The following is a 23,028-nucleotide window of genomic DNA, read 5'->3' as shown; positions in this document are numbered from 1 at the left end:
AAGGACAGCAGACTCACCCCACACCTAACACCTGGTGTCTGTATTTCTGAGGCCGACGCCGAGGACCGTTCCAGGTGATCAGTGCCGCTGAGGAAAACAGTGGCACGGCGGCTAATGACGCGGCGCCGTGCGCACCGATGTTGTCGCTGCGCATCTTCAAGGCACTGGCGCCTCCTCCAAAGGATGTTTCATTCAAGGGGACGCTGGCTGGTTTCTAGCCTGTGACTGTTTGTAGTAGCAGTATATGAATGATACCTGTGCGCGTGTAATCATAGGCGTAGGAATGGGGTTCCCATGTGAGCCATGACACTCACATCTTCCGAGAAGTGCGGTATATGAGTATTACAAGAAGCATTAATCCTATGGAAAAGGAAGCAAATAACTGACTACAAAGTAGGTATTGACACCCCACTTTCTGAGACGTTCCGCCGCCCGTTTTCGTAATAACCGGTGTATCGTTTAACGTTACCTTAAAATGTTGGCATCTTTTCCGTAGGATTATCAATAATATGAAAAACTGTGCGGACACATTTCACCTGGGGCACTACACATGAGCACACACGGTCGTCGTTACACGAGACTGTGGCCATACCGTTACACAAAAGGCCGTCACGCACCTGCTTCGCTGTTGAGTCCAGCATAAAGAGGATAACAACACTGCTCTTCTAACTAGTGTTGATGAACTGCAGCCGCCTTTGCGGCCAACTGAGTAAAACTCTTTCAGCACATCATGGCGATGGCTTCGGCGTAAATATCAACAATGACAAGTACAACTTTATTACAATTTGTTCACCACCGTACACATCCGCGATGGAATTTACAATGACAATTACCCCCTCCGCATGAGATCTCAGATGGCTGGTGGTCCGGCTTCCTAAGCCAGGATGGCAAGCACGTGGCAGCTCGGGACTCCAGCACAATGCGCTGCACCGGTCCCATTTATCCGCAACAGAACTGTTCCTAACGAGGCAGTAAGTGTCACAAGTAGGTAATGGCTGAATCTCTGTCTCTCGATGTCTGTCGCTCCGCCTGAACGACAAGACAATATGCCTCCTTCCTTAATCCCACAGATGTGCCTTACTCTACCGCGGCACACTTGACGCTCTCATGTCCAAATTTACGGCACAATCTTCCACTCCCCCTCCCCCACGCAATCCTAAACGAGCAACTGATGCAAACATGCAAACACGAACGGCGCACAACGGGCGCAGTATGACGTCACTCACTGGACGGTCTCTCTGGACGGCGCGGGCCCTCACCGGTCACGTGACGTCACTCGCTGGTCACGTGGCGTCCATCACTGGCTGCGTGACGTCACTAACTGGTCCTACGGCGTCACCGCCAGACCGTGCCATGCCATCAGGTTACCACGCGATGGCACTTGCAAGACGTTTGGCCTCCCTTGCTGACCGTATGACGTCACCAGCTGGCCGTGCTACGTCCCTTGCTGGGCAAGTGACCGGCAGCGAGGAGGACCGCTGCCCGGTGGGCGCGCCGGGATTCCTGGCGCGAGCGACCGTGTGCTGGGCCGTTCTGGTGGCGCGGCGGGGCTCTGACCGGGTCAGGGGTCGGCGGCGTGGGCCGGCAGAGGCACGAGCGCCCGCTGCCCCCCAGATGCCGACGCTACTTCAGGTACCTGAAACACAGGCCATGCGTTGGAGGGTGGCCTGGTTTCATGGAATGGGAGGGGGGTTATCTTGAAACCACTCGGAAGAAATGATATGATCAGCAGGATATAACAAGAAAACCCGCATGCATGGATGACATAAAATCGCACAACCAGGATTTCATCCATCCGATGTCCGGCATCAAGGCATGCATCAAAAGGGGGCAGCTGATCTGAGGCAACTGGCAACTGCTGATCACTTAGGTCCACGCAGACATTCACCGGCGCTGTCGGAACGGCCGCAAGTGCCAAATCTGACGCAGCGCCCTTCCGAATCCGCGCTGCTGGCAGGAGCAGCCCCTAGGCGCTGGTTTCGACATGCACATACAGTGCACAGACCGGCCATACGTACTCGGTATCAGCTGATTAATGGCAGTAAGGGTCATGGAAAAGCAACAAAAGCAGGGGGTGTATATCAAAATCCATCAGCACACCTACACCTAAACCCGCTACAATCTAGGTATGCGTACGAGACGTAGAGAAAGTGGCGAGGTAGCATCTGTTCGACAGATGACGGGACACCGTGCAACGGCCATCCCAGCTCATTGGCAACACACGGACCCGCGGCGGCCAGTGATTGGTCGACGCCGTCCGCAGCCTACTGCCACGCCACACGCAAGCGTCGCCGACTTCTCCCCCATCGCCTCGCTCACTGAGTGGGATGGGCGCACTCGAATGTTAAAGGTGACCTCCCGTGTTGTTCGTTTGTGGTTTTTATGTTTAAAGGCGCATTGACGAGGGTGTTTCACGCTCAATCGGAAACGACACGCTAAGTTTGTGGTTGTGGTGAAAAACGTGAGTGCCCTTTGAGAACATCGCTGGCTAAAGTCAAAGCATGGGAACACGGTAGGGGTGGAGAAACGGACCGGCGGACGGCGCCTCCGCAAACAGCTCAGGAACCACATAGCCTTCGCGACACCTCGCCGTGCCCAGCCAGAACTCCCACCACCACCGGCAGGCCGCGGCTCGGAACAGCGCGTCGGCAGTTCTCAGGCCGGGACACTCACTTGGCGGCCCAGTTGGTGCGGCCGGTGAGCGCCGCCTTGGAGGTGTTGCCCGCCTGGCCCACCTGGGACCTGTACATGTTATACCTTGGAGCGGGAGAGGCGCGTGTCAGCAGGGCAGCCCGGCAGGCGGGCCGGCAGACACACGGCACAGCACTCGGACGCGTGTCAGCGAGGCAGCCCGGCAGGCGGGCCGGCAGACACACGGCACAGCACTCGGGCGCGTGAGAGCGGGTGGGGTGAGCCGGGCCGACATGCGACTCGGCCGGCAGGCGGCAGCACCGTGCACACAATCGTCACTCAGACATGGCCGAGCGGCTGCAGTGTGGAGAGTGGGGACAAGTCCCAAGCTGGCGTGTTTGTGGCAGAGGTCAAGGCGACGACCCGGCGCCTCCTGAACAAAACGTCTGAGGGTGCACATGGCAGCTGTTGGACCCATGGACCTTTCAACATTGGATCTGATTACCTCAGGGGCGTCCAACGGTGTCCAAGGTACGGCTCCAAAGCGACCCAGTGGTAGCTGGACCCTTAGCTCATAGCTCTGAGCTTTCTTTGGTGCTACAATATCTTTCCTTGAATACTACTTATTTGTTTCCATTCAAAGCCAAATGTGTCAATCCCACAGCGTTAAGGGAAGACATCACGTCTTCCCTGACCGAGCTCGCCACGCGTCCAGTCCACACCGCCACGCCTGGTAGCCGTGCCGCAGCTCGCCCTTCCCCCCCCCCCCCCCCCTCCGATCGGCCCGCCCCCACCCCCGGGCGCCGCGGCCGGCTGGGCTTACTTGGCCGCCCAGTCGGTTCTGCCGTGCAGGCTGCCGGTGGAGCCGTTGGCGCGGGCGCCGGACGCCTTCATGGACACGCTGCTGTTGTAGTAGGAGCCGCGCGCCGCCAGGCCCAGACCGGACTCCTGACCCGACACGTTGCCTGCGGGCGCGCGGCGACTCCAGTGAACACGACTCCCGCGCTCCCTCTTTCTCGCGCCAGTTTCACGGGCGCTGCTGTTTGGCGGGCGCAGAGGCCAGGTGGCCACCACCATACGCCAACAGACGGACAATACGACGATCGCCTTCTCTTGAAACGTGCGTGCTCACAGAAATATTGGCTTCTAACCTTGCGGAATGATCCTATATTGTCACGGACACCTCCAAGAGACGCGGTTTCTCGCCGATGGGACGACTGGACGGATAGCCGAAACGCGACAATTCGCAGAGAACAGAGCAGAGAATCACACGGACGCCCTGACCGGCGCAAATCATCAGACATCATTTGCCCCTTCCAACGTCACGTCTTCTGCCAACGTCTCAAGCGTCCACACGTCACGTCGTGTCGGGCGCCTGCCCACTCACCGTACTGGGCGTTCCGGGTGTTCTGTCCGGCCACGTAGCGTGCCTTATTGAGGTACACCTGTTTGGCGGTCAGGTTACGCGAGCTGGTGCGGCCGAGCGCCTCGCCGCCGGCCGCCGCCGCCGCCGCCGCCGGCACCGCGCCCGCCATCGTCCGCGACAGCATCTGACTCAGCCGCAGGTGGCTGGGGCTGTGGGAGCGAGGCGCAGGTCAGGTCGGAGCGGGGCACGGGTCAGGTCGGAGCGAGGCGCAGGTCAGGTCGGAGCGGGGCACGGGTCAGGTCGGACCGGGGCGCAGGTCAGATCGAAGCGGGGCACGGGTCAGGTCGGAGCGGGGCGCAGGTTAGGTCGGAGAGGGGCATGGGTCAGGTCGGGGCGGGGCATGGGCCAGGTCGGTCAGAACACGGGCGGAGGTGCGTCGCGGGCGCAAAGCCAGGTGGGGACAGCACGGAGGGCAGTAGGTAGAACGCAGGATGTGGAGGCATTTGAGACCACGCGGAACCTGGCTTCGCTGTCTCACGTATTCAGAACTTGTGCACGCATGAGCTGCCAGGTTTCACAACGTGGACAATGTGATAAGCCAATGGTCCATAACTGAAGAAAGCCTTCCAGCCTTTGTCGTATCCGAGACCATCTCATCGGCGACACCCTGGTCTTCATCAATCATGGAAAATTGCATCTTAATAGTCACACTGACGAACAACAGCGGTCGCAGCGCCCAATTGGTCCGTGCGCCACGAAGCTCAGCAACGACTGGTGGAAGGCAAGTGAACACGCTGCACCCGCCGTTCAGCAGCACACATCCCAACACCGCACATCCACCCCGCCTCCGCTCGACCCAGCCTCCGCCGGTACGCACACTCTGCCGTCCTTGAAAGGGTCGTCGTCGAACTTGGAGACTCGACGGGCGTTGGCGGCCGGCTCCGCGAACGAGCCGCGGCTCTGCTTGGACGGCACGCCCGGCAGCACGGCGCTGCTGCCGCCGCCCAGCTTCTGGCCCACCTGGAAGTACGGGTACCTGGCCGCCAGGGCGCCGCGCGTTACACGCCGGCACGCGGCCCGTCCGCGGGCGTGACCCCGAGCTGGCTGTGAGCTGACGCATGTCACAGTGCAATACATCGGGCGTTTTAGAATTGTTGTAGTTCACTCGCTTTGTGAACTTTAACCACTTTAAAAACACTTCATGTATTTCGGGTTTCTCCCAAGCTTGCCCCGTCTCGTTGGGTGGTCGCGTTTCCCCTCGTTTCCGTCTGCGCGATCTGCCCTATCCATGCTGGGTCTGCTTGCGGCGTGAGGCTAGGCACGCCTGCAAGACGAGCCCCGTGGTCCGACACACAACACGAAAAGCTAGCTGCACAAATAATCACAAATCACAAATCAGTCAGCGCAATATTTCTCTCACAAATCATTCCGGACATTTCAAAAACATTCACGTGCAGCGCACACGGTCAGTGGCCGTTAGAGGACAGTCCTCCGATCAGAGGACAATCTCTCAGCGCACACGGTCAGTGGCCGTTAGAGGACAGTCCCCCAATCAGAGGACAATCTCTCAGCGCACACGGTCAGTGGCCGTTAGAGGACAGTCCCCCGATCAGAGGACAATCTCTCAGCGCACACGGTCAGTGGCCGTTAGAGGACAGTCCCCCAATCAGAGGACAATCTCTCAGCGCACACGGTCAGTGGCCGTTAGAGGACAATCCTCCAATCAGAGGACAATCTCTCAGCGCACACGGTCAGTGGCCGTTAGAGGACAATCCTCCGATCAGCGGACAATCTTCCGATCGGAACTATCGACCAAACCGGCCGCTTCAGCCGTCAGCTGGCTGCTCACGCCGACGGCAATGTGGGTGTCGCGTGCCGCATCGCACCAAATAACCCTCTGCGTAAAGCCCGCTGCGTGACTGATCACATCAAATGACCCTCTGCGTGTCGCATCGCATCCTGAGGCTGATGACGCACAACGAGCGCGCCAAACGCCGCGGCACGGCAAAGGACACCGTTTCGCGGCATTCTGCGACCAAATTGGCGCCAGTTGTCGCTGGATGTAATGATGCCTCGAAGCAGGCTGATAATGGCAAACTCGTGTCGAATCGGCCATTAACCGGCGAGCGAGGCCGGCCATCAGTCTGCCGGAGATCGGGCGGGCTCCGCCACCGATGGACTGCGCCGCCCGTGACTGGTCATACTGGACGTCAATGCTCGGACCCGGGGGTGGAGCGCGGAATCGGCCAAACTCGTGTCGTCGCTTTTGCGAGGTTTGCCTCCGATGAGGGATGCGACAAACCAAGTCAGGTTTGCATTCGAGGGACGCGGGCGCGCAATCCCCCAGTGCAGCTAAGAGCCCTGTTGTGAGCAGACTTGAAGCAGACTATGCTTCGGCCGAGGCTCACCCCAACTTTCGACTCACCGCACGTGCGTTTTTCCTGGGTCCTGCTTAGAGGGGACGCTTCTGGCTGACCCATTGCTTACTGCGGCCTACCGCACACCACGTACTCTAACCTCAGCCCACCCCTTTGTTGCTCAGAAGCGTTTAGAGCACACCGGCTGCACGCATTGTTTGCGCCTACCCCCACCCACTCCGGTTCTCGCACGAATGAATTCACTCTCGCCGCATTTTTCGTGTATGTTTAGTCCGCACCTTTTTGACCGGACTGATTTCTGGAGAGCATAGCTCACGCTAAGCAGTGCTTATCGTGAGTCCTGATCCCACCATTCAATCATATAATTCCAGTTAAACCGTAAAATATTGTGACGGAAGTTGGACCTGCCGCAATGCTCAGCACAGTCGGTCCCACCCTCCGACCTCATCTGACCTGCCACTGGCCACATGTCATCTCATTCAGCAGGTAATAGTGGGCGTGTGTAGCGCGGTGAATCTCCACCCGCCATGGGTATGTTGGGGGCCAGGCGCTCTCAGAGACTGAGCTATGGGGAGCAGACGTTACGTTTGTGATTTCCACACAACGCCCTCGGCAGCCGACCGAAGTCCGGCTGCGTCCGCCGGCCCACCTAAGCGCCTGCTGCGCCGTTGGCCGCTTGCTGGGGTTCCAGCGCAGCATGTCGGCGATCAGCGTGATGGCCTCGGCGCTGGCCGTCGGGATGATGGTCTCCAGCGCGGTGGGGCTGAACTGCGGGAACGTGAAGTTCATGGTGGTGGCCAGCTGGTAGCCCTCGGTCCAGTCGCGCTGTCGGCGCACGGGTCCGGATCAGAGCGGGGCGTCGGCGGGCGAGCGACAGCCGACGTGGCGCCCCCGCCCTGCCGATCGGTTACGGCCAGTGAGGTCAAGGCGGACGCACTACCACATCGGTTGTCGTACACGGGTAAGGCTGCGGTCAGGTGCAAATGACGGCCGCCCAGTATAAATAAAACCAGCGCGTGTACGACAGCCGAAACATCAGGAGAGCCGAGACGTCAGGAGTGTCGAGACGTCAGGAGTACCGAGACGTCAGGAGTGTCGAGACGTCAGGAGTACCAAGACGTCAGGAGTGTCGAGACGTCAGGAGTACCGAGACGTCAGGAGTGTCGAATCATCAGGAGTGTCCAGACGTCAGGAGTGTCAAGACGTCAGGAGTACCGAGACGTCAGGAGTACCGAGTCGTCGGGAGTACTGAGACGTCAGGAGTACCGAAACGTCAGGAGTGTCGAGACGTCAGAAGTGTCGAGACGTCAGGAGTACCGAGACGTCAGGAGTACCGAGACGTCAGGGCTGCGGATTAGAATGATTCCGCGCGACGCGCAACGGCAACGAGTGCTGCCAGTAGTCCACCTTGTCGGGAGTGCCCAGCACGGGGACGAGTACTGCCAGTGGCCCAACTTGTCGGGCGTGCCCCGCACGTGCTACCAGCGGTCGAGTGACGAGTGCTGGTAGCGGTCCACCTTATCGGGAGTGCCCAGCACGGGGAGGAGTGCTGCTGGTGGCCCACCTTATCGGGAGTGCCCAAAACGGAGCAGATCTTGAAGATCTCGTCGATCTCGGAGCTGCCCGGGAAGAGCGGCCGGTACGTGTACACCTCGGCCATGATGCAGCCCACCGCCCAGATGTCGATCGGGCTGCTGTAGCTGGTGGAGCGGAGCAGCACCTCCGGGGCCCGGTACCTGGACGGTCATACCGCTCTCCGTCACTTACAAGCACTGCATCACGGCCCACTGGCGCAAAAGTAGTGAATTATTCACGGAACATGATTTAATCATGGGACATTTACTGGGCAAAGCAGCTTTAAACTGGGCTTGTCATCACGCCACGTGAACATCATCATGGTCACGAAACACAGCACAGTCCCAAGGCGGCCAACGTTATTGCTTAACAAGGGTAGGTGGCCTACATTGTCATGCACCCTTTCACAGAGCGCCAGCGAGGATAATCGTAACAATGACACTCAGGGGTCAAGGCGCAGCTGGAACCTGAAACAGCTGTCCCGACGTGGGAGCCGAGGGCGCCAATCGCCCGCCAATTACACCCTTTCCGGACATGAAAGCGGGGAGGGGAGACAACCTCAAGCGCCCGTCTAGACCATGTCTGGACGGAAGCTTGAGACACGTCGTAGTCGTAGTAGTGGTAGGAGTAGTAACTGGGGCTTTAGGGCACCTCGACTGCGCGGTCATATAGCGCCCACGTGGCAGTCGCGGTGTCGCGAGACTTGCTGTTGCCTCAGCCCAGCGGCCGCTGCCGAACACACGCTGTCCGCCGGCGCGCCACGTGCCCCGAAGCTCCACACGGGCCGTGCTGTGGCGCTAGGACACCTCCAGCGACAGCAGGCTAACATCACACGTGTCACAGCCGGCCCGGGAGCGGCCAGCGCGCAAAGCACGGCCGAGAACGCGTCGCCAGACGGACCGGCGCCGCAGGCACGCCACGACAGCGAGGCACGCGTTCAGGCCTGGTGCGGGCATAAATCACCTACCGGAGGGCGGCAAACAGACCCGCGCAAGGTGCGGTCGGGCATTGTGTCGCAGCGTCACAAAGCATGCGTTGATCGGCCGCTGTACCTACAAGGCATACCTGCCGCAATGATTCAAACCCCAGGTCCATAGCGTGCCGGAGCAGCTTGACATGCTCTGTATGCTGCCGGCTATTGAGGCCATGAAGGCTGTTACTGTGCCGTGGCGCTAAGCCGTTCTGCGTCGGCCAGTGTACGGCCGCGTTATCGGGCGCCACCGTGAGGTGGGATGGGTGGGTTCCGGGGCGTCACGACTACTCGGCCAGCGGCTCGCCACGGACCGGCGGTCAACTGCGGCTCGCGCCACTCACCAGCGCCCGGGCAAATTGGCTGGGGCCAGTCGTGATCACAGCCGTCTCTGCGAGTCCCGTATTGTGGTTTAAAGTGCGTCCAAGTGCATTTAAAGCACATTTAACAGATCTCGTGCATTAACAGACAGGTCATTTGTCTGCACATTTTGATGCTTCCTGTACTCAAAGCAACCCGGCCCCAAAAACTCTTCGCCCCCGCCCACATTTTTGCATCTGATGTGTAAACGTGCCACACGCGAGTAAATGACCTATTTCGGTGGCACCCTGAACAAGCCACGCGTGTGAAACACTAAACCGGGTCACACGAATTCCATCGCAAAGCCGGACTCGGTCACCCGTGTCTGGCCGACATACAGCCGTGCTAGATCCCGGCCGTAAGTCTTCGGCAGGGCCGGCCGGCCGGCCGCCGCCGCGGCCGCTGGGGCGCGCCGCCGGCCCGGCCCCCTGTGTGTGTGTGTGTGTGCGAGTCGGCTGGAGGCCGTGGCGTGCGGCGGCCGGCCCACCCCCGGCGGCCGCCCCACCCGTGCCGGCATAACCGGGCTGGCACCGTCACGGCACCAGGCGTCGACCTTGAACCGCCGCCGGAAAACGGCCCGCATCGGCCCCGCTGATCAATAGGGCCGCGGCGCCATTGATTAGCCGCGCGCTTATCCGACATCAAAAATTGCGCGGGGGCGGCAGACCACCGGACGAGTTCGGAACTCGCGTGCATACGTTTGGCATGGTGCACGGCCACGCTCACCCGCTTTCTAAAGACTGCGCCACCGACTTAATGCCACGTAGAGTGTGTACCGTCGTTCGTGGCAGCGGCATGACGAGTACGGCCGTCGACACACAACCTCCGACCCAACAGGTGGCGGTGACTCCGTCCGGTGACCCCCACTCAGCCACAGGACGCTATCGCGCCGTATCGTACGCATCGTACCGTATGGAGTGGTTTATGCACATTCCCTGCCAGATCTGACCGGTGACGAAAGGGACTTAGGGTGAACATACTGTGGCAGCAGTGAGCCACCAGTATCTGGACGCCTGGAAACCACATAGATGTGATCTGGCGATGTGGCCACTGCCCCGCGTGGCGAGAAATACTCTAGAGTCCGGCGGTTTCACGCCTTTCACACACCATGGCTCCGTCGAGCGGCCGCCTGGCCGCCGCTCAGAACTGAGGTCGGCGAACGCGGCATGGACCGTAATGAGCGTTCATCACGAACGAGCACCGACCGCCACGAGCGGACGTAGCGAACGTAGCGGGTAGCGAGCCACCCCACCAGCCTTACCAGCATGGAGCCGAATTAGGAAAGCTTACCACCTTGTGGAGATGCACCCAGCATACCCCACCCAAGGCCGTCCACCCCGCACGGATGCGCCACCTGTGTGTTTTTATATAGAGAGAGAACGCAACGCACGTCGTCACGTCCCTTTTATGAAGCGCCAGCGACTGCATTGATCATATTATCACCCAGGCGCCATGGCACAACCGGAATTCGAACCCGGGACCCCTACGTGCGAATCCAGGAAGCTAACCACTCAGCCATTACTCCCCATCCGAGGGGGAGATGGGCTGCTGCTCACCACCGCGTGGAGACGTAGTCCGTGTAGGGCGGCCGGGAGCGGATCTCTCGCGCCAGCCCGAAGTCGGCGATCTTGATCAGGTCGGGACCCATACAGAGCAGGTTCTCCGGCTGCGGAGGTCAGCGCAAGGTCAGCGCTCGGGCTCAGGCGGCTCCGCTGCGTGTTCCACGTGTTCCGGTCCTGCTCGAGGGCTGGGACGGCAGTGTCAGCGAGAGGCAAGGCCACGGACTAGACCCAGAGGGCACCGCAGATCGGCGGTGGCATCTGACCTGCGACGCAGTGATGTGGATGTAAGGCTGATACCGAACCGTGTTTCCGATTGTTCTGATACATCAGTTGTGAAGTACATTTGCTAGGAACACTGTGCATATAAATAAGACGGCACCACAGCCTTATTCCTCGTACAATAATCAGGAGAATGGAGAGATAGATGCATTGATATTACGGCTACACGCCTTTATCGACAAGACATTGGCCATATTAGCACGCAGGGGTCTTAGCACAACCGGGTTTGAACCCGGTACCCCTACGCGCGCATCCAGTGTGCTAGCCACTCGGCCATTATGTCCCCGTCCGAGGGGAAGACTTTCGTGCACTTCAGGTCTCTGTAACACACATTGCTATTAGTACTGTCTTCTTTATTCTGATACAGCCGGCACGGGAGCCTGTGGCGCGCGCCAATGGCAGCTGTCCGGCAGTGGAGTCCGTCGCAAAATAGCGCAAGAAGGACGTAAACTCGTGCTGGGTAAGAACTGCAACCTGGACCAAGCACCATCCCCACAGGCTGCCGAGCGTTGGCCAGGTATACGAGTTCGTGACTGAGTGTTTACTTTTGCCCTGCCTGGTTCATTGCTAGTGTGAGCCGGGGTTGATCATGCAGCCCCATCGGGGTGAGGGATTTTCCGATCCCCACCAGAGTGTGGCGATGCCCAAACCATAACACTTGCTCCTTCGACTACTGATGCCCACAAACTCCACTATTACAACTGCGTGCATCAATAAACAGCCCAACAACGACCGAGACCCGATCCGGACTGGCAGCTATGCGCGGGGCCAGGGGCACACCACGAGCACCCACGCCTCTCACACCACCTCTCTCACCTTCATGTCCCGGTGGAAAAAGCCGTGCTTGTGCATGAATGCCACGCCCTGCAGCACCTGGTACATGATGTTGCGTATAACCGGCTCCGAGAGCACCTTGTCCCTGCGAAAGCAGGACGCATCGGTCAGCAGTTACAGCCACATACTGGAAACTGCAGCCCGCCAGCATGGTGGGTACTGCGCGTACCTGGCGGGCACCGGGTGTACCTGGCGGGTGCTGGGCGTACCTGGCGGGCACCGGGCGTACCTGGCGGGTGCTGGGCATACCTGGCGGGTACTGCGCGTACCTGGCGGGTACCGGGCGTACCTGGCGGGTGGGCACGGCGTACGGCGTACGTGCCTACCTACCGTGCGTGCGGGTACCGTGCCTACCTGACGGATATCGTGCGTACCTGGCGGGCACCGTGCGTACCTGCGTGCGTGCGTACGGGTACCGTGCGCACTCACGTTGTCATGTCACAGGGTATGCAAAACACACGCCATAACCACGCGCGGAGTGTAACCAGAGAGGAGCGCCGCGAAACGGCGGCTGTTCGCGCTGGCAAGCCTCCCAACCCCACCAAGCTATCGCGCTTCCTGTGTTTCGCCAGTGTGCCACCGGCTCCGATGTGTGCCTTCTAAAAACGCACTGGGAGCTCGTCACCAGGGGCTAGTTGTGATGTCATGCGATGACGTCGCTGTGATATGCGCGCTCTTCCCGATCTCCGTCGGGTGCCGCCAACTGAGCCGCATCCAATAACGGGTGTCCGTAGGCTGAGCCGGGGTTGCCATGCGGCGGCGGCGGCGGCGGCGGCGGCGCCTTGGGTCGGGACCAGCCGGCGAGGTCTCGCCGCGGCTCGGTGAAGGTCAGTCATCGACCCACCGCCACCTCCGTCACGCGCCCACATCGAACGGCCGCTGGCCACGACGTCCAGCCCAACGTCTGAAGCCGGTGCTGGGCGGGGCTGCGCACCCCTCACGTGGCCTGGCGTAAGGTCTTCAGGACTGGCCCGGGAGACGACACAATACAGGCTGATCACGCCCTCTCGTGCGCATCAGGTCGTTAGGTCACGGGTCAGGTCAGAGGTCAAGGGCCAGGCCTCAGGCCAGGGGTCTGGTCCGCACGTCAGAAGGCAGATACTCCGACCAAGGGCTCGGACCTAACGTCACACATCAGGCCAGGGGTCGGGTCATCGGGCCAGAGGCCGGCGCCTCAGGTCAGGGGTCAGACCTGTTAGGTCTCAGCCAGCGTGACCCCGCCGCAGTGCGGCCGCGCCGACGCCCTGGCCGCAGCGGAGCCGGCAGCCGCCAGACGCGGCGCAGCAAGGGCCAGGGGGCGCGGCGCCGGGGGACAGAGGACCAGAGGGCGCGGTGCCGGGGGACAGAGGGCCAGGAAGGCCCGGAGCCAGGGGACAGAGGCCGGGGGGCGTCGCGCCGGCCAGAGACATCAGATAAGAGCAGCGTGCGCAGAACGGTCCGCAGCCCGACAGGGTAGACGGAATCTCACTGATACATGGCTTATCGTTGCCGTTCCAGTATCACATCAGGGCCGTCGTCTGGAACCAGGGGTAATACGCTCACGCATTACCATTTCAGGGCCCGTCACGACCAAGACTATGGTGAGCATCCATGGGCACTGCCCTCGAAACGATGGGCACTGAGATTACCTAGAGGACTCGTAGCCCAACACGTCTCGTCTTTGGGATTTGTCGAGTATGCAGGGAGCAGACACCCCGCCAGAATTCCGTTTTTCAAGCAAGAACGACAGCAAAAAAATCACGGCTCGCCGTAACTAAACTCGGCTATTCTGGGCAAATTGGTCAGACTTTACGAAGCATCGTCCTTTTTAAATGGCATGCACCTTTGTACCTACAGATATCTCTTAATTGCCTATTTCTTTGATGCCCAAGCAGTCCACTGCACGGCGTCAGTCTGAGTTTCACAACCCACCCAGGCGTTGGTTGGCTACTGCCATCGTGGAGATCACCGTGGACAGCCTTGCCTGTGTCTGCCTGCGTGCGTGCGTGTGCGTGTGTACCCGCGTGCATGTGCGCGTGCGTGCGCTTGCGTGTGGGTGCGTGCGAGTGCGTGATTGCGTGCGTGATTGCGCACGTGATGTTATAGTACATAAAACATGTGTGTGGCGGGGCGATCCAGGTTATAACTGTCTTTGAGTGAATGGAGTTGAAACCTGACCAACTGGAGCCGACATCACCAGTCTGCAAGAACGTCATCTGTTCGTTTTCACCGGTCACATGCACACAGCAGAAACTCGGACCGCACCAATGCAACGTGTTAGTCCACAGAAGCAACGTACCTCTTTCCAGCGCGCGCCCTTTGCTGGCTGCAATCCAAAGCAGGGGTTCGTCACCACCGTTTTGTCACGTTAATACAAGCGTATCTGTGATATGCATGGTAAGACATCGGAACTCATCCCGGGCCATATCGTGAGCTGGGATGCTCTAAACAATGCGAAACGTTGACAGAGCCTGTGGTAAAAACTAGGCAAATAGATAACGCAGTAGTAATGGCCTTATTCCCCGGAGAAAAAACAGGAGAGTGGAGATGTACATGGGTTGATACTACGGCAACATGTTTTCATCGGAACAATAGCAGAAGTGAATTCCCAGAATTGGGAATTCGTCTTTTCATCCTTTCATCAACTCATCATCAATCTGAGTTTTTTCGATAAAGGCAATTGCCATGGAATTCAATTCTGCTATTGTTTCGATAAAGGCATGTCACCGAAATATCAACACATCTATATCTCCATTCTCCTGGTTTTTCTCCGAGGAATAAGACAATTACTACTGCTTTATCTACGTGACTGATGTTTCCCGCTAACGCACTGAACAACTTACGTAAAAATTAGACATTAGGACTACAGCGCGTTCTTTGCGTCAAACGCGTCAAAACATGTAATGGTTCCTACCCATCCTTATGACTTGGGGAGATATAAACGCCGATAATTATCTTTATAAGAGAAACGGTGCCAATCGGCAAAATATGTGAGAATACGGATATCCCTTGCTGTTTAGCACTCCTTCCGACTGAACTATTTTTGTGGAAATCAGACTTTTTGTCAAGTTCTAAGTCATAAATAATGACCACTCTTTGGTTGAGACCACCCCATTGGAGCGGGAGTTAAGCGCATACAAGCCAGCTACAAAAAACCCTTAGCAAGGTCAGCTACAGACAGCCCTTGGTAAGGCCAGTTTCCAACAGCCCTGGCGGACCGGGCAAGGTCCAGCCGTCCGACCCGTGGAAGAAGTTTTCCCTGAACAGAATGCGGGTATGACAACAATTAGGACGCACGCAGTTGCAGCCCTCACATGAAAAGTGTGAACGCCAATTATATTTATCAGAAGCCGTTCAAAAACAGTCACGGCCTTCTCACCTTTCCTTCATCAGTTGGTACAGGTTTTCCTTCATATACTCGAACACAAAGTACAGCGTGTCGTTCTCTCGAATGACCTCCTTCAGCTTCACGACATTCGCGTGACTCAGCTTCTTCAAAGACTGAAACACAAACATGCAAACGCTTACGTGCCGGTTTTTCCCGCGTAGGCACTGAGTGAAAAAGAACACATCAAGTGCACACCGCCCAGTGGACGTTCTTTTAACATGCTGCCGAAGTTCAACTGGGTTTGACGACAAAGTGGTGACGATTCGGACATTGGGGCGTCTCACCCACGCGCTACGACAACACCTCTCCTAAGCAATTTTTTCGGTCGCCTGGCTTTAAAATGCAGTCTACTAACAGCGGGTAACGTGATGACAGCCAATTAGACAGGTTTGCACACAAATGGGTACGGAGCGCCTTGAGTCGGCTCAAATTACCGGGGCGGGAGCTCGCCCACATCCACAACCACGACCACTAACACTCAGTACCGCCACCTCCGACAGCGGTACCTGTCTCCCACAGAGTTCCAGATGCATCTGCAATTGAAAAGTTCGGCAGTTCCGCGGGCCATACCTGCTCTGCTCCGTTCCGCACTCCCCCCTGCCCTCTTGGTCTGTGGTTCTATCGACCGTCTCTGGCGCGGTAAGACGATCAGATGCCCCGTCGTCTCATCAGACGACAGCATACTTCCCCGCAGAATACCGCACCGCGGGCTCACCGTCCCCATGGCAACCAGCCAAACAGCCCACGGACGGACGCCGTCCCCGGCTCCATAGTGCATGACGTTACAGTTGTTCACCAATATCTCGCTTTCACGTACACACTCAATGACACACACAGGTCTAGGGATGCAGGCCCGCGACAATGAAACGCAAAACCGCAATGCGAAACTGAGTCACCTGCATTCAATAGCACATACAAAAGGTATTATGATGCGTGTGATATAGATGTGTAATATAAGTGCTAAAATAACGCGATATTCATCATTCAATGTTAGTGATGACAACACCATGGATAACTGGACGAATGGAAGGGCAGATGGTCATTGCCTAAGCTCCCCAGCACAACTTGGCTTACCTTGACCTCACGGAGGTTCATTGCTTCCTCCCATGACGTGTACTTCCGCTTCATCCTGCGGGAAAACATGACAACTCAGCAATTAGAAATTTCACTGGACCACGAGCCGTGCGGCTGCGTTCGACTTTTTCATGATTTAAACAAAGCCGACGAAGAATCATGACGAATCATAAATAATGACGAAGAAATGCTGTTTTATCCCCCGATGCGCTGCTGCAAATAATAGCTCACCAGCGTAATGAAGACAAGGCGTACTAAAGGCGTAGGGTCGGGAATCCAGCAGCTTACAGACAACAATTAAACAGCGCGTGTTTTGCGTTCTTATGGGAGACAAGCAAACTCAAAACTGAAAGACGACATAATACCCAGCGTGCGTGCATGCGCCATTAACAAAGCAGGGCTGCTCGGTGCCGATCCATGCACCTGGCACCGCCACCATTCTCGAGGCACCCCTGTCTAATCGTCATCACGGAATGTTGCCCCGCCGGAGCGCCCGGGGTCGGCGCACCTTTTGATGGCCACCTTCTCGCCGGTCTCCTTGTTGAGGCCGAGGCTGACGTCTCCGTAGGTGCCGTCGCCCAGCACTTTGAGGACCGTGTAGCGGTGCATGCCCACCTCCTGACCGAGCGGTGGGAGCGTGCTCATCGAGCGGCGGCGAGGAGCAGCAAGACGGGCCTCAGCGCTCACAGCCCGCTGCCGGCGGCCGGCACGGTCACGGGGAGCGGACGGCAGGCTAGGTGGGACTGTCAGCCGACAGGACGGTCAGAGGGAGCTGACGACGGTCAAGACGGTCGGTAGGAAGCTGGCGGAAGGTGACAGACAGCCGCATGAAGGCGGATGGTCAGCGGCCGGCTGTGACGGCCACTGGCCGGGGGGGGGGGGGGGGGGGGGGTTAGTGCGGGGCAGGCGACAGGAGCCGGGACAGGCGGGACAGGAGCCGGGCGGACGCCGGGGACCGGACATGTGAACCAGGCTCTGGAGGGAGCGCCGGCCGTGGCTGGCGGCAGCGCCCAGCGTCAGCCGCCGCGCCCCGACCCGTGCAAGCAAGTGCGGTCGACCCGCTGCGCCAGGCGGGCGGCGAGACAGGGAGCGGTGCTGGGAAGCGTGCCGCCGCTGACCGGCCGCCGCTCGGCGGTGCTCCCCCCACTGGTGCATGGTGCTGTGCAATACCACACCGAGTGCGCACCTGCAACTGCAGACCACAGTCACAGGGCGGAGCAGGCAGCCACTGGCGGCCCGGCTCAGACGGGAGACCGAGCCCGACGGTGGTCACCGAGCACCGCAAACAGAAACGGCCGACAATCGAGCTAATGTGCTCTACTGAGTTTTAGATGCATTTGGACATATATTAAACACACCAGCTCTGTTAGCTAACATCACTGGGATCGGTACTGTACTCGATGCCATCCAGAAAGAGCTAGCTCAATATTTCGTGTATGGGGTGCCTTGAGACGATGAAAGGACATAGTACAGCTTCTGCTCGGAAAACTTCCTCAAACAGTTTTATTGACAAATAACTGGGGTAGCGACAGTCCTTGAATCCACGAAAGTCATCCAGAACAAGTCTCTTGGATTGGCCTTACACTTACAGTACACTTCATTCTGTTGACGCCATTGTGACTTACAAATCAATGACAAATGGGGAACTAACACGCCCGCCGCGAGCACAGGAGCCGTGACGTCACGCGAGGCTACTTGATGGATCAGTGGAGACGGCACGACGCTCCGTTCATCTCACGTGCCAACAAACCCCATTGACTACGAAACATACTGAGACTTCCGACACTGCAGTCCAGACTGGTTACTACTTGGCTGGACGCGCAGTAATCCCCCTCCCCTCCCGTTCCCGCAGCCAGGGCTGGGCCATCCCTCTCCGTTATGGATTACGGTGGCGCCGCGGTCGACACGCGCCAGCTACACCCCGTCATCAGGCCGTGGCCAGGCGGCGCGGCGCGCTGAAAAACAGCTCTCCACGCGTGCGATCGGCCGGCGCCGGTCGATGGGCGCAGCTCGGCCGTGCGGCTCCGCCGCTGGCCACACTTTTGGGAGGGTCTCCCCGGCCGGACAGCACCGGCCGCCAGGCTGGCGGACGGCACAGCGGTAAGTTAAGCGCCCCAACCAAGCTGCTTCAAAGCCGACTGTGCGGACTAATCAACAACAAAACCGGCACGATTCCGTACAGGGAAGAGCACACCAATTGTTCATTACAGCGACTGGCTGGACACGCAATGACAAGCTATTGTGGCTCGCCCGCGCACGACGCTCCATGGAAACTGGTCGATTACGTGGCATTCGCGAGGCGGAAGTGTTGTAGAGGGTCCCCGCCGCGATTTAATAATGCACGTGCGCTTGATGAATCATATCGTAGTTTTGCACCAGGGTGCACTGTACCGTCAGAAACCCGTATTGCATTGATCTACGCTCATGGCCGAGTTAATCGCCTACGCCACGCACTGACAAAGAGGTGCGGCTTCAAGCATGCCAGCGAACCTGCCAGAGAAACTGAACAGTGCAAAAGAACAGATAACACAAAGAGTCATGTGGAAAGGGGGAGGTAAAATGCAGGAGATAGAAAAGATGTCAGGGAGAGCACGAGGAGCAAAAAAGGAGGCAGGAAGACATAGGGGCAAATCGGAAAATGGCCGCCGCACGGTCCCAGCCGGCAGCAGCGGCAGTTCCGTCGCCCGGTCACCAGCTGACCGGCTGGGCAGGTCAGGCCGCACGTACCGTTTGATGGCCACCTTCTCGCCGGTGTCGACCCGCTCTCCGAGCACCACCGAGCCGTAGGTGCCATCGCCCAGCTGGCTGAGCGTCACGTACCGGTCCATCGTGTCACACATGGCGCGTGGCCAGCCTGCGAGCGCGCGGCACACTCGGTCATCCGGCCGACAGGACGGAGACGGGGACAGGGACGCGACGGGACGCGACGCAAGGCGACGGGGCACGACGCGACGCAACGCAACACGACGCGACGCGACGCAACGCGACGCACGGGACGGGACGGGACGGGACGGGACGGGACGGGACCGGACGGGACGCGACGCGACGCGACGCGACGCGACGCGACGCGACGCGACGGACGAACCGGCGGGACAGGCCGACGGGCGACACAAAACGGACCGGCTGTCTGCGCAATATACCTTAACAAGAGGCTAAAAACGTCAGATACTTAAAATCATCTCGTGAATGGGCCCTTGAAAGACTCTTGAAAAAGTCGAGAAAGGCCGGTCCACAATGTCGTTGCTGATGACACGCTCCTTGTGCATATGCACAGTTCGGTAACCACATGCTCGCTTCCTACGGCTGTTCGTTGGGCGGGAAAGAGATAAATGGCTGTATCGCCGCGTATTACGCTAAGTGTTTCCATAGTTGCAGGAGAACCAAGAGCGTATTCTTTGGCCCCTCGTTGGTCCATATTTCGTTTAGAAGGCATCTGTCTATAGGTCAATAAACTTACTTTGTTCAAGACAGTTATCGAAGGAGTCAATAATCTTTTGGGCAGGGGCGTAATGACAGAGTGGCTAGCGCGTCGGACTCCCACGCGAGGAACGCGCGGGTTCCGGTTACCCCACGGTCTCTGAGCGCTAACATGACCAATGCAGTCGCCAGCACTTCATAAAACGGGCGCGACGACGTGCGTCGCGTTCCTTTTTTATTAAGAAGGGAACTTCGGGGCACCATGCCTGCCAAGCGGTCGCCGGGCATCTACCACATGATCCAAATTTACGTCGTCCGGAGATCACTCCAGCTGCCAAGTTACGCACTTTCTGCAATTTAGCAACGGAAGTGTGGTTCGCGACCCCACAGACCTCAGCGCGCTAATGGAGGGGGCAGAACACAATGGCACGAGGCAGAATATTGGCAAGGAACATGTGTTTGACATTTGGGAGAGCGACATGAATGCCAAAACATGGCCTAGTAGCATGGCTCGCGCGCATTTCCTAAGACAGTGCAGAATCCATGATCAGGCCTAAATTGATAACTAAGTGAGCATCGGATAAACACCAACACCTGTGTGGTGCCGGGACACAGTGACGGAGCCTGGCTGAGTCGGGGTCGCAGCGGGGTCACCTGTGCCCTACCTCCGTTGGGGCATGTCCAGGGCACGTTTTCCGTGCGCAGCAGCGGACACCAGGGGCCCGAGCCGGCCACCTCAGACGAACCGAAGCACGGACCGACCAACCCTCGCCCCACAGCGACCAGTACGGAACGTGTGCGGCACAGTGAACGCCGGTTGGAGCGGGGCGTCGCGTAGCGCGGCCGCGCGTGGCTGCCCGAGGGGGAGAGCCCAGCCCGCCGCCCGACCGGTCACAGCCCAGCCCGCCGCCGAATGACGCCGATCTCGCCGGCCCAGCTGCTCCCGCCGCACGGCGGTATCGACCGGCGCGGCCGCGGGGCGCTCGACGGCTGCCAGCGCCGACCGGCACGCGCACACCAGCACGCGGCCAGGGCTAGCAGGTCACAGCGTGAGATGATCACCATGTCTTTCACTCTGCCAACTTCCAGTGATTGTCATGTTGCTGACTAGAACATATTGCAGGACCAAGGGTGCTTGAAATTAACAACCAGCACTGATCAACATCATTCTCAAATGTCACCTGCTTTACCAAGTCCATAGTTTTGTGACTGCAGTTTCACCACGTACACACACACATAGCAGCCAAAGCTACATGGCATCATCTGCCTCTTGCCCCAGCAAGAAGGTCAGGTATTGGGAGAAACAAAGACTCCAGCCCTTGTCCCTAGTTTACCAGATGTGCAGGTTAGTCATTGAACCATCAGTGCCCCAAGGCCTGGCATTACGCTCTAATGTATGCATGGTCACCAGCTGTAGTGCCTTGATGTCACATGCCACTTGTTAAGTACCTTGATGCTGCCATACAGTAATCACTGCTGAAGTTTGATAACTATTTAGGGTTTTTAACCCTGTATGGCCATAATAAGCACACCTTATCAGCATTCAAACACAAGGGAAAATGATGAACATGGCTTCTACAAAAGTTCCTTTCCTCTACCAGCTTAATGCTAGTATTTCTTAACCTCTTTTAGTAATATAAAATGAACCATGCATCTATAAATCTCACTAAGCAAACCAACCTCAACCAGTATATGACTGCACTTGCACCCAAGTAATCAGTGATTCAAATAGGTTTTCAGCCTCATGTTGGCATTTTCATGTTTGAAATCAATTACTTAATAAAATCAATCTACTCAATTTGTTTGGTAATGGCCCATAGCCACATTTTATCCTAATCATGCTCTGAAAAGTGTGGAAAAATATGATCACATCAAGGGCAAACTCCAGTGAAAGCAATGACAAAATATTGCAGCATGACTAAAACTACTAAACAATCAACTTCAGTGGTTATCTGTAAAACCTGTTTAAAACCACTGAAGGTTCTTGACAAAATGATTTGACAGCCTTTGCCTGCTTGCCCTCATGTTGGTCCTACAACAAAATTATGTGAAATTGCCTACCTGCCCTAATCCAGGTCCAATCCTAAGTAATGTATCAAACTGACATGGAGAATTAGGCATAAATGTTTTGCACTTAATTGCATTTTGAGCATTCCAAGTCTAGACTGGGACAAAATGAAAAATCCCCAGGTCAGAAGTGAGAAACTTATGATCTTCTGTGAAGGCCATAGTACATCTGTTATGTGTGGTTTAATAAGTTAACCTAAAGAACACAAACATTTTGCATAGGTGCATGGTCAAAAATGCCTGTTTACTCTCACAAAATCCTCAAATTGTATGCCAGAATACATAGGTATATATAAATTTGTATTTATAGGAGGTAAAACATTCAATCTCCACTAGCAATGGTAAGCACACAATAATCATTAGTAAGCCAAATTGATGTGAACAGATTGTTGCTATATTTTCCCTCCCAGTCCTGTTCACCTTTGCTTTTGGTGTGTTTCCTTTGCCGCAATATTCCACAGTTCTGGCTCAGGCATCTGTCCTATTAGAGACAAGCACATGAGTGATGCTTTCATTGCAGGATTATTCAAGTACATCATCTTTAGCAACATGATTTTTGATGGAATGGCTGCCAAAGACAATCTGCAGAACTGACCAAATCCTACCTATTTTGAATGAATGCTCATCAAAACACTTTAAAATTCTGAAATTAAAAATTGTTCCTTCATCCTTGTTAGGACAACTAAGCCAAATGAGGTAGCCATTTAGGCAAGTGAAATTCCATTACCAGCATCTGCGATCCAAGTACCAGGTAGACTCATATGTCTAGCATAAACAGCCCGAAGTGATTCATTGTAAATTTTAGCAAGAGCACAAGCACCAGCTGCATCAGATTCACGCCACAGGTTCCTCCATATAAGTATTTCAATTTAGTACTTACCTTAAAAAAAACATTAATATTCGTGTATGCACTTGCGCCTACCCTGCCCACGATATCTTACCTTACATGCTGCTCCTGACGGGTGGCCCCAACCCAAGCCACAAATCATCCAAACCATTCGCGTTTGCACGCTGCGAATGTAAACAATACAGCATTCAGTACGGTTTTGTGTCTCCTATACATATTGATAGCCGGCCCTTTCTGGCGTGGTCTAAATCTTGGACTGCCATATAAGATTATAGCCCGTTGTTTTTCTAAAAATTTCAAA

At 57.0% G+C, this 23,028-nt stretch overlaps 1 protein-coding gene across 5 annotated transcripts; it reads right to left on the bottom strand.

Moving 5' to 3' along the window:
* Positions 1-1,552: 1,552 nt before the first annotated feature.
* LOC119089512 (serine/threonine-protein kinase ICK) lies at positions 1,553-22,893 on the bottom strand. Of its 5 annotated transcripts, none has more exons than XM_037212244.1 (14): positions 22,822-22,893; positions 19,124-19,250; positions 16,397-16,451; positions 15,314-15,435; positions 14,234-14,260; positions 11,938-12,040; positions 10,837-10,946; positions 7,940-8,111; positions 7,025-7,200; positions 4,875-5,033; positions 4,019-4,206; positions 3,455-3,596; positions 2,674-2,757; positions 1,553-1,636 (listed from the first exon to the last, which is right to left on the bottom strand). In XM_037212244.1, exons 2-14 carry the CDS (start codon positions 19,234-19,236, stop codon positions 1,624-1,626), a joined length of 1,464 nt encoding a protein of 487 aa, XP_037068139.1. In that variant the 5' UTR covers positions 19,237-19,250; positions 22,822-22,893; the 3' UTR covers positions 1,553-1,623. The 5 variants fall into 5 exon arrangements, with proteins under 5 accessions (XP_037068139.1, XP_037068140.1, XP_037068138.1 ...); XM_037212245.1 differs by lacking the exon at positions 22,822-22,893 and adding an exon at positions 20,479-20,707; XM_037212243.1 differs by lacking the exon at positions 22,822-22,893 and adding an exon at positions 16,905-17,089 and having other exon boundaries at positions 19,124-19,207.
* Positions 22,894-23,028: the final 135 nt, after the last annotated feature.

Source organism: Pollicipes pollicipes, unplaced genomic scaffold, assembly GCF_011947565.3.
Source record: "Pollicipes pollicipes isolate AB1234 unplaced genomic scaffold, Ppol_2.1 Scaffold_3087;HRSCAF=3621_pilon_pilon_pilon, whole genome shotgun sequence".
Taxonomy (NCBI): Eukaryota; Metazoa; Arthropoda; class Thecostraca; order Pollicipedomorpha; family Pollicipedidae; genus Pollicipes; species Pollicipes pollicipes.
The sequence above is the reverse complement of the archived record's forward strand: the minus strand, read 5'-3'. Positions and strand labels throughout refer to the sequence as shown.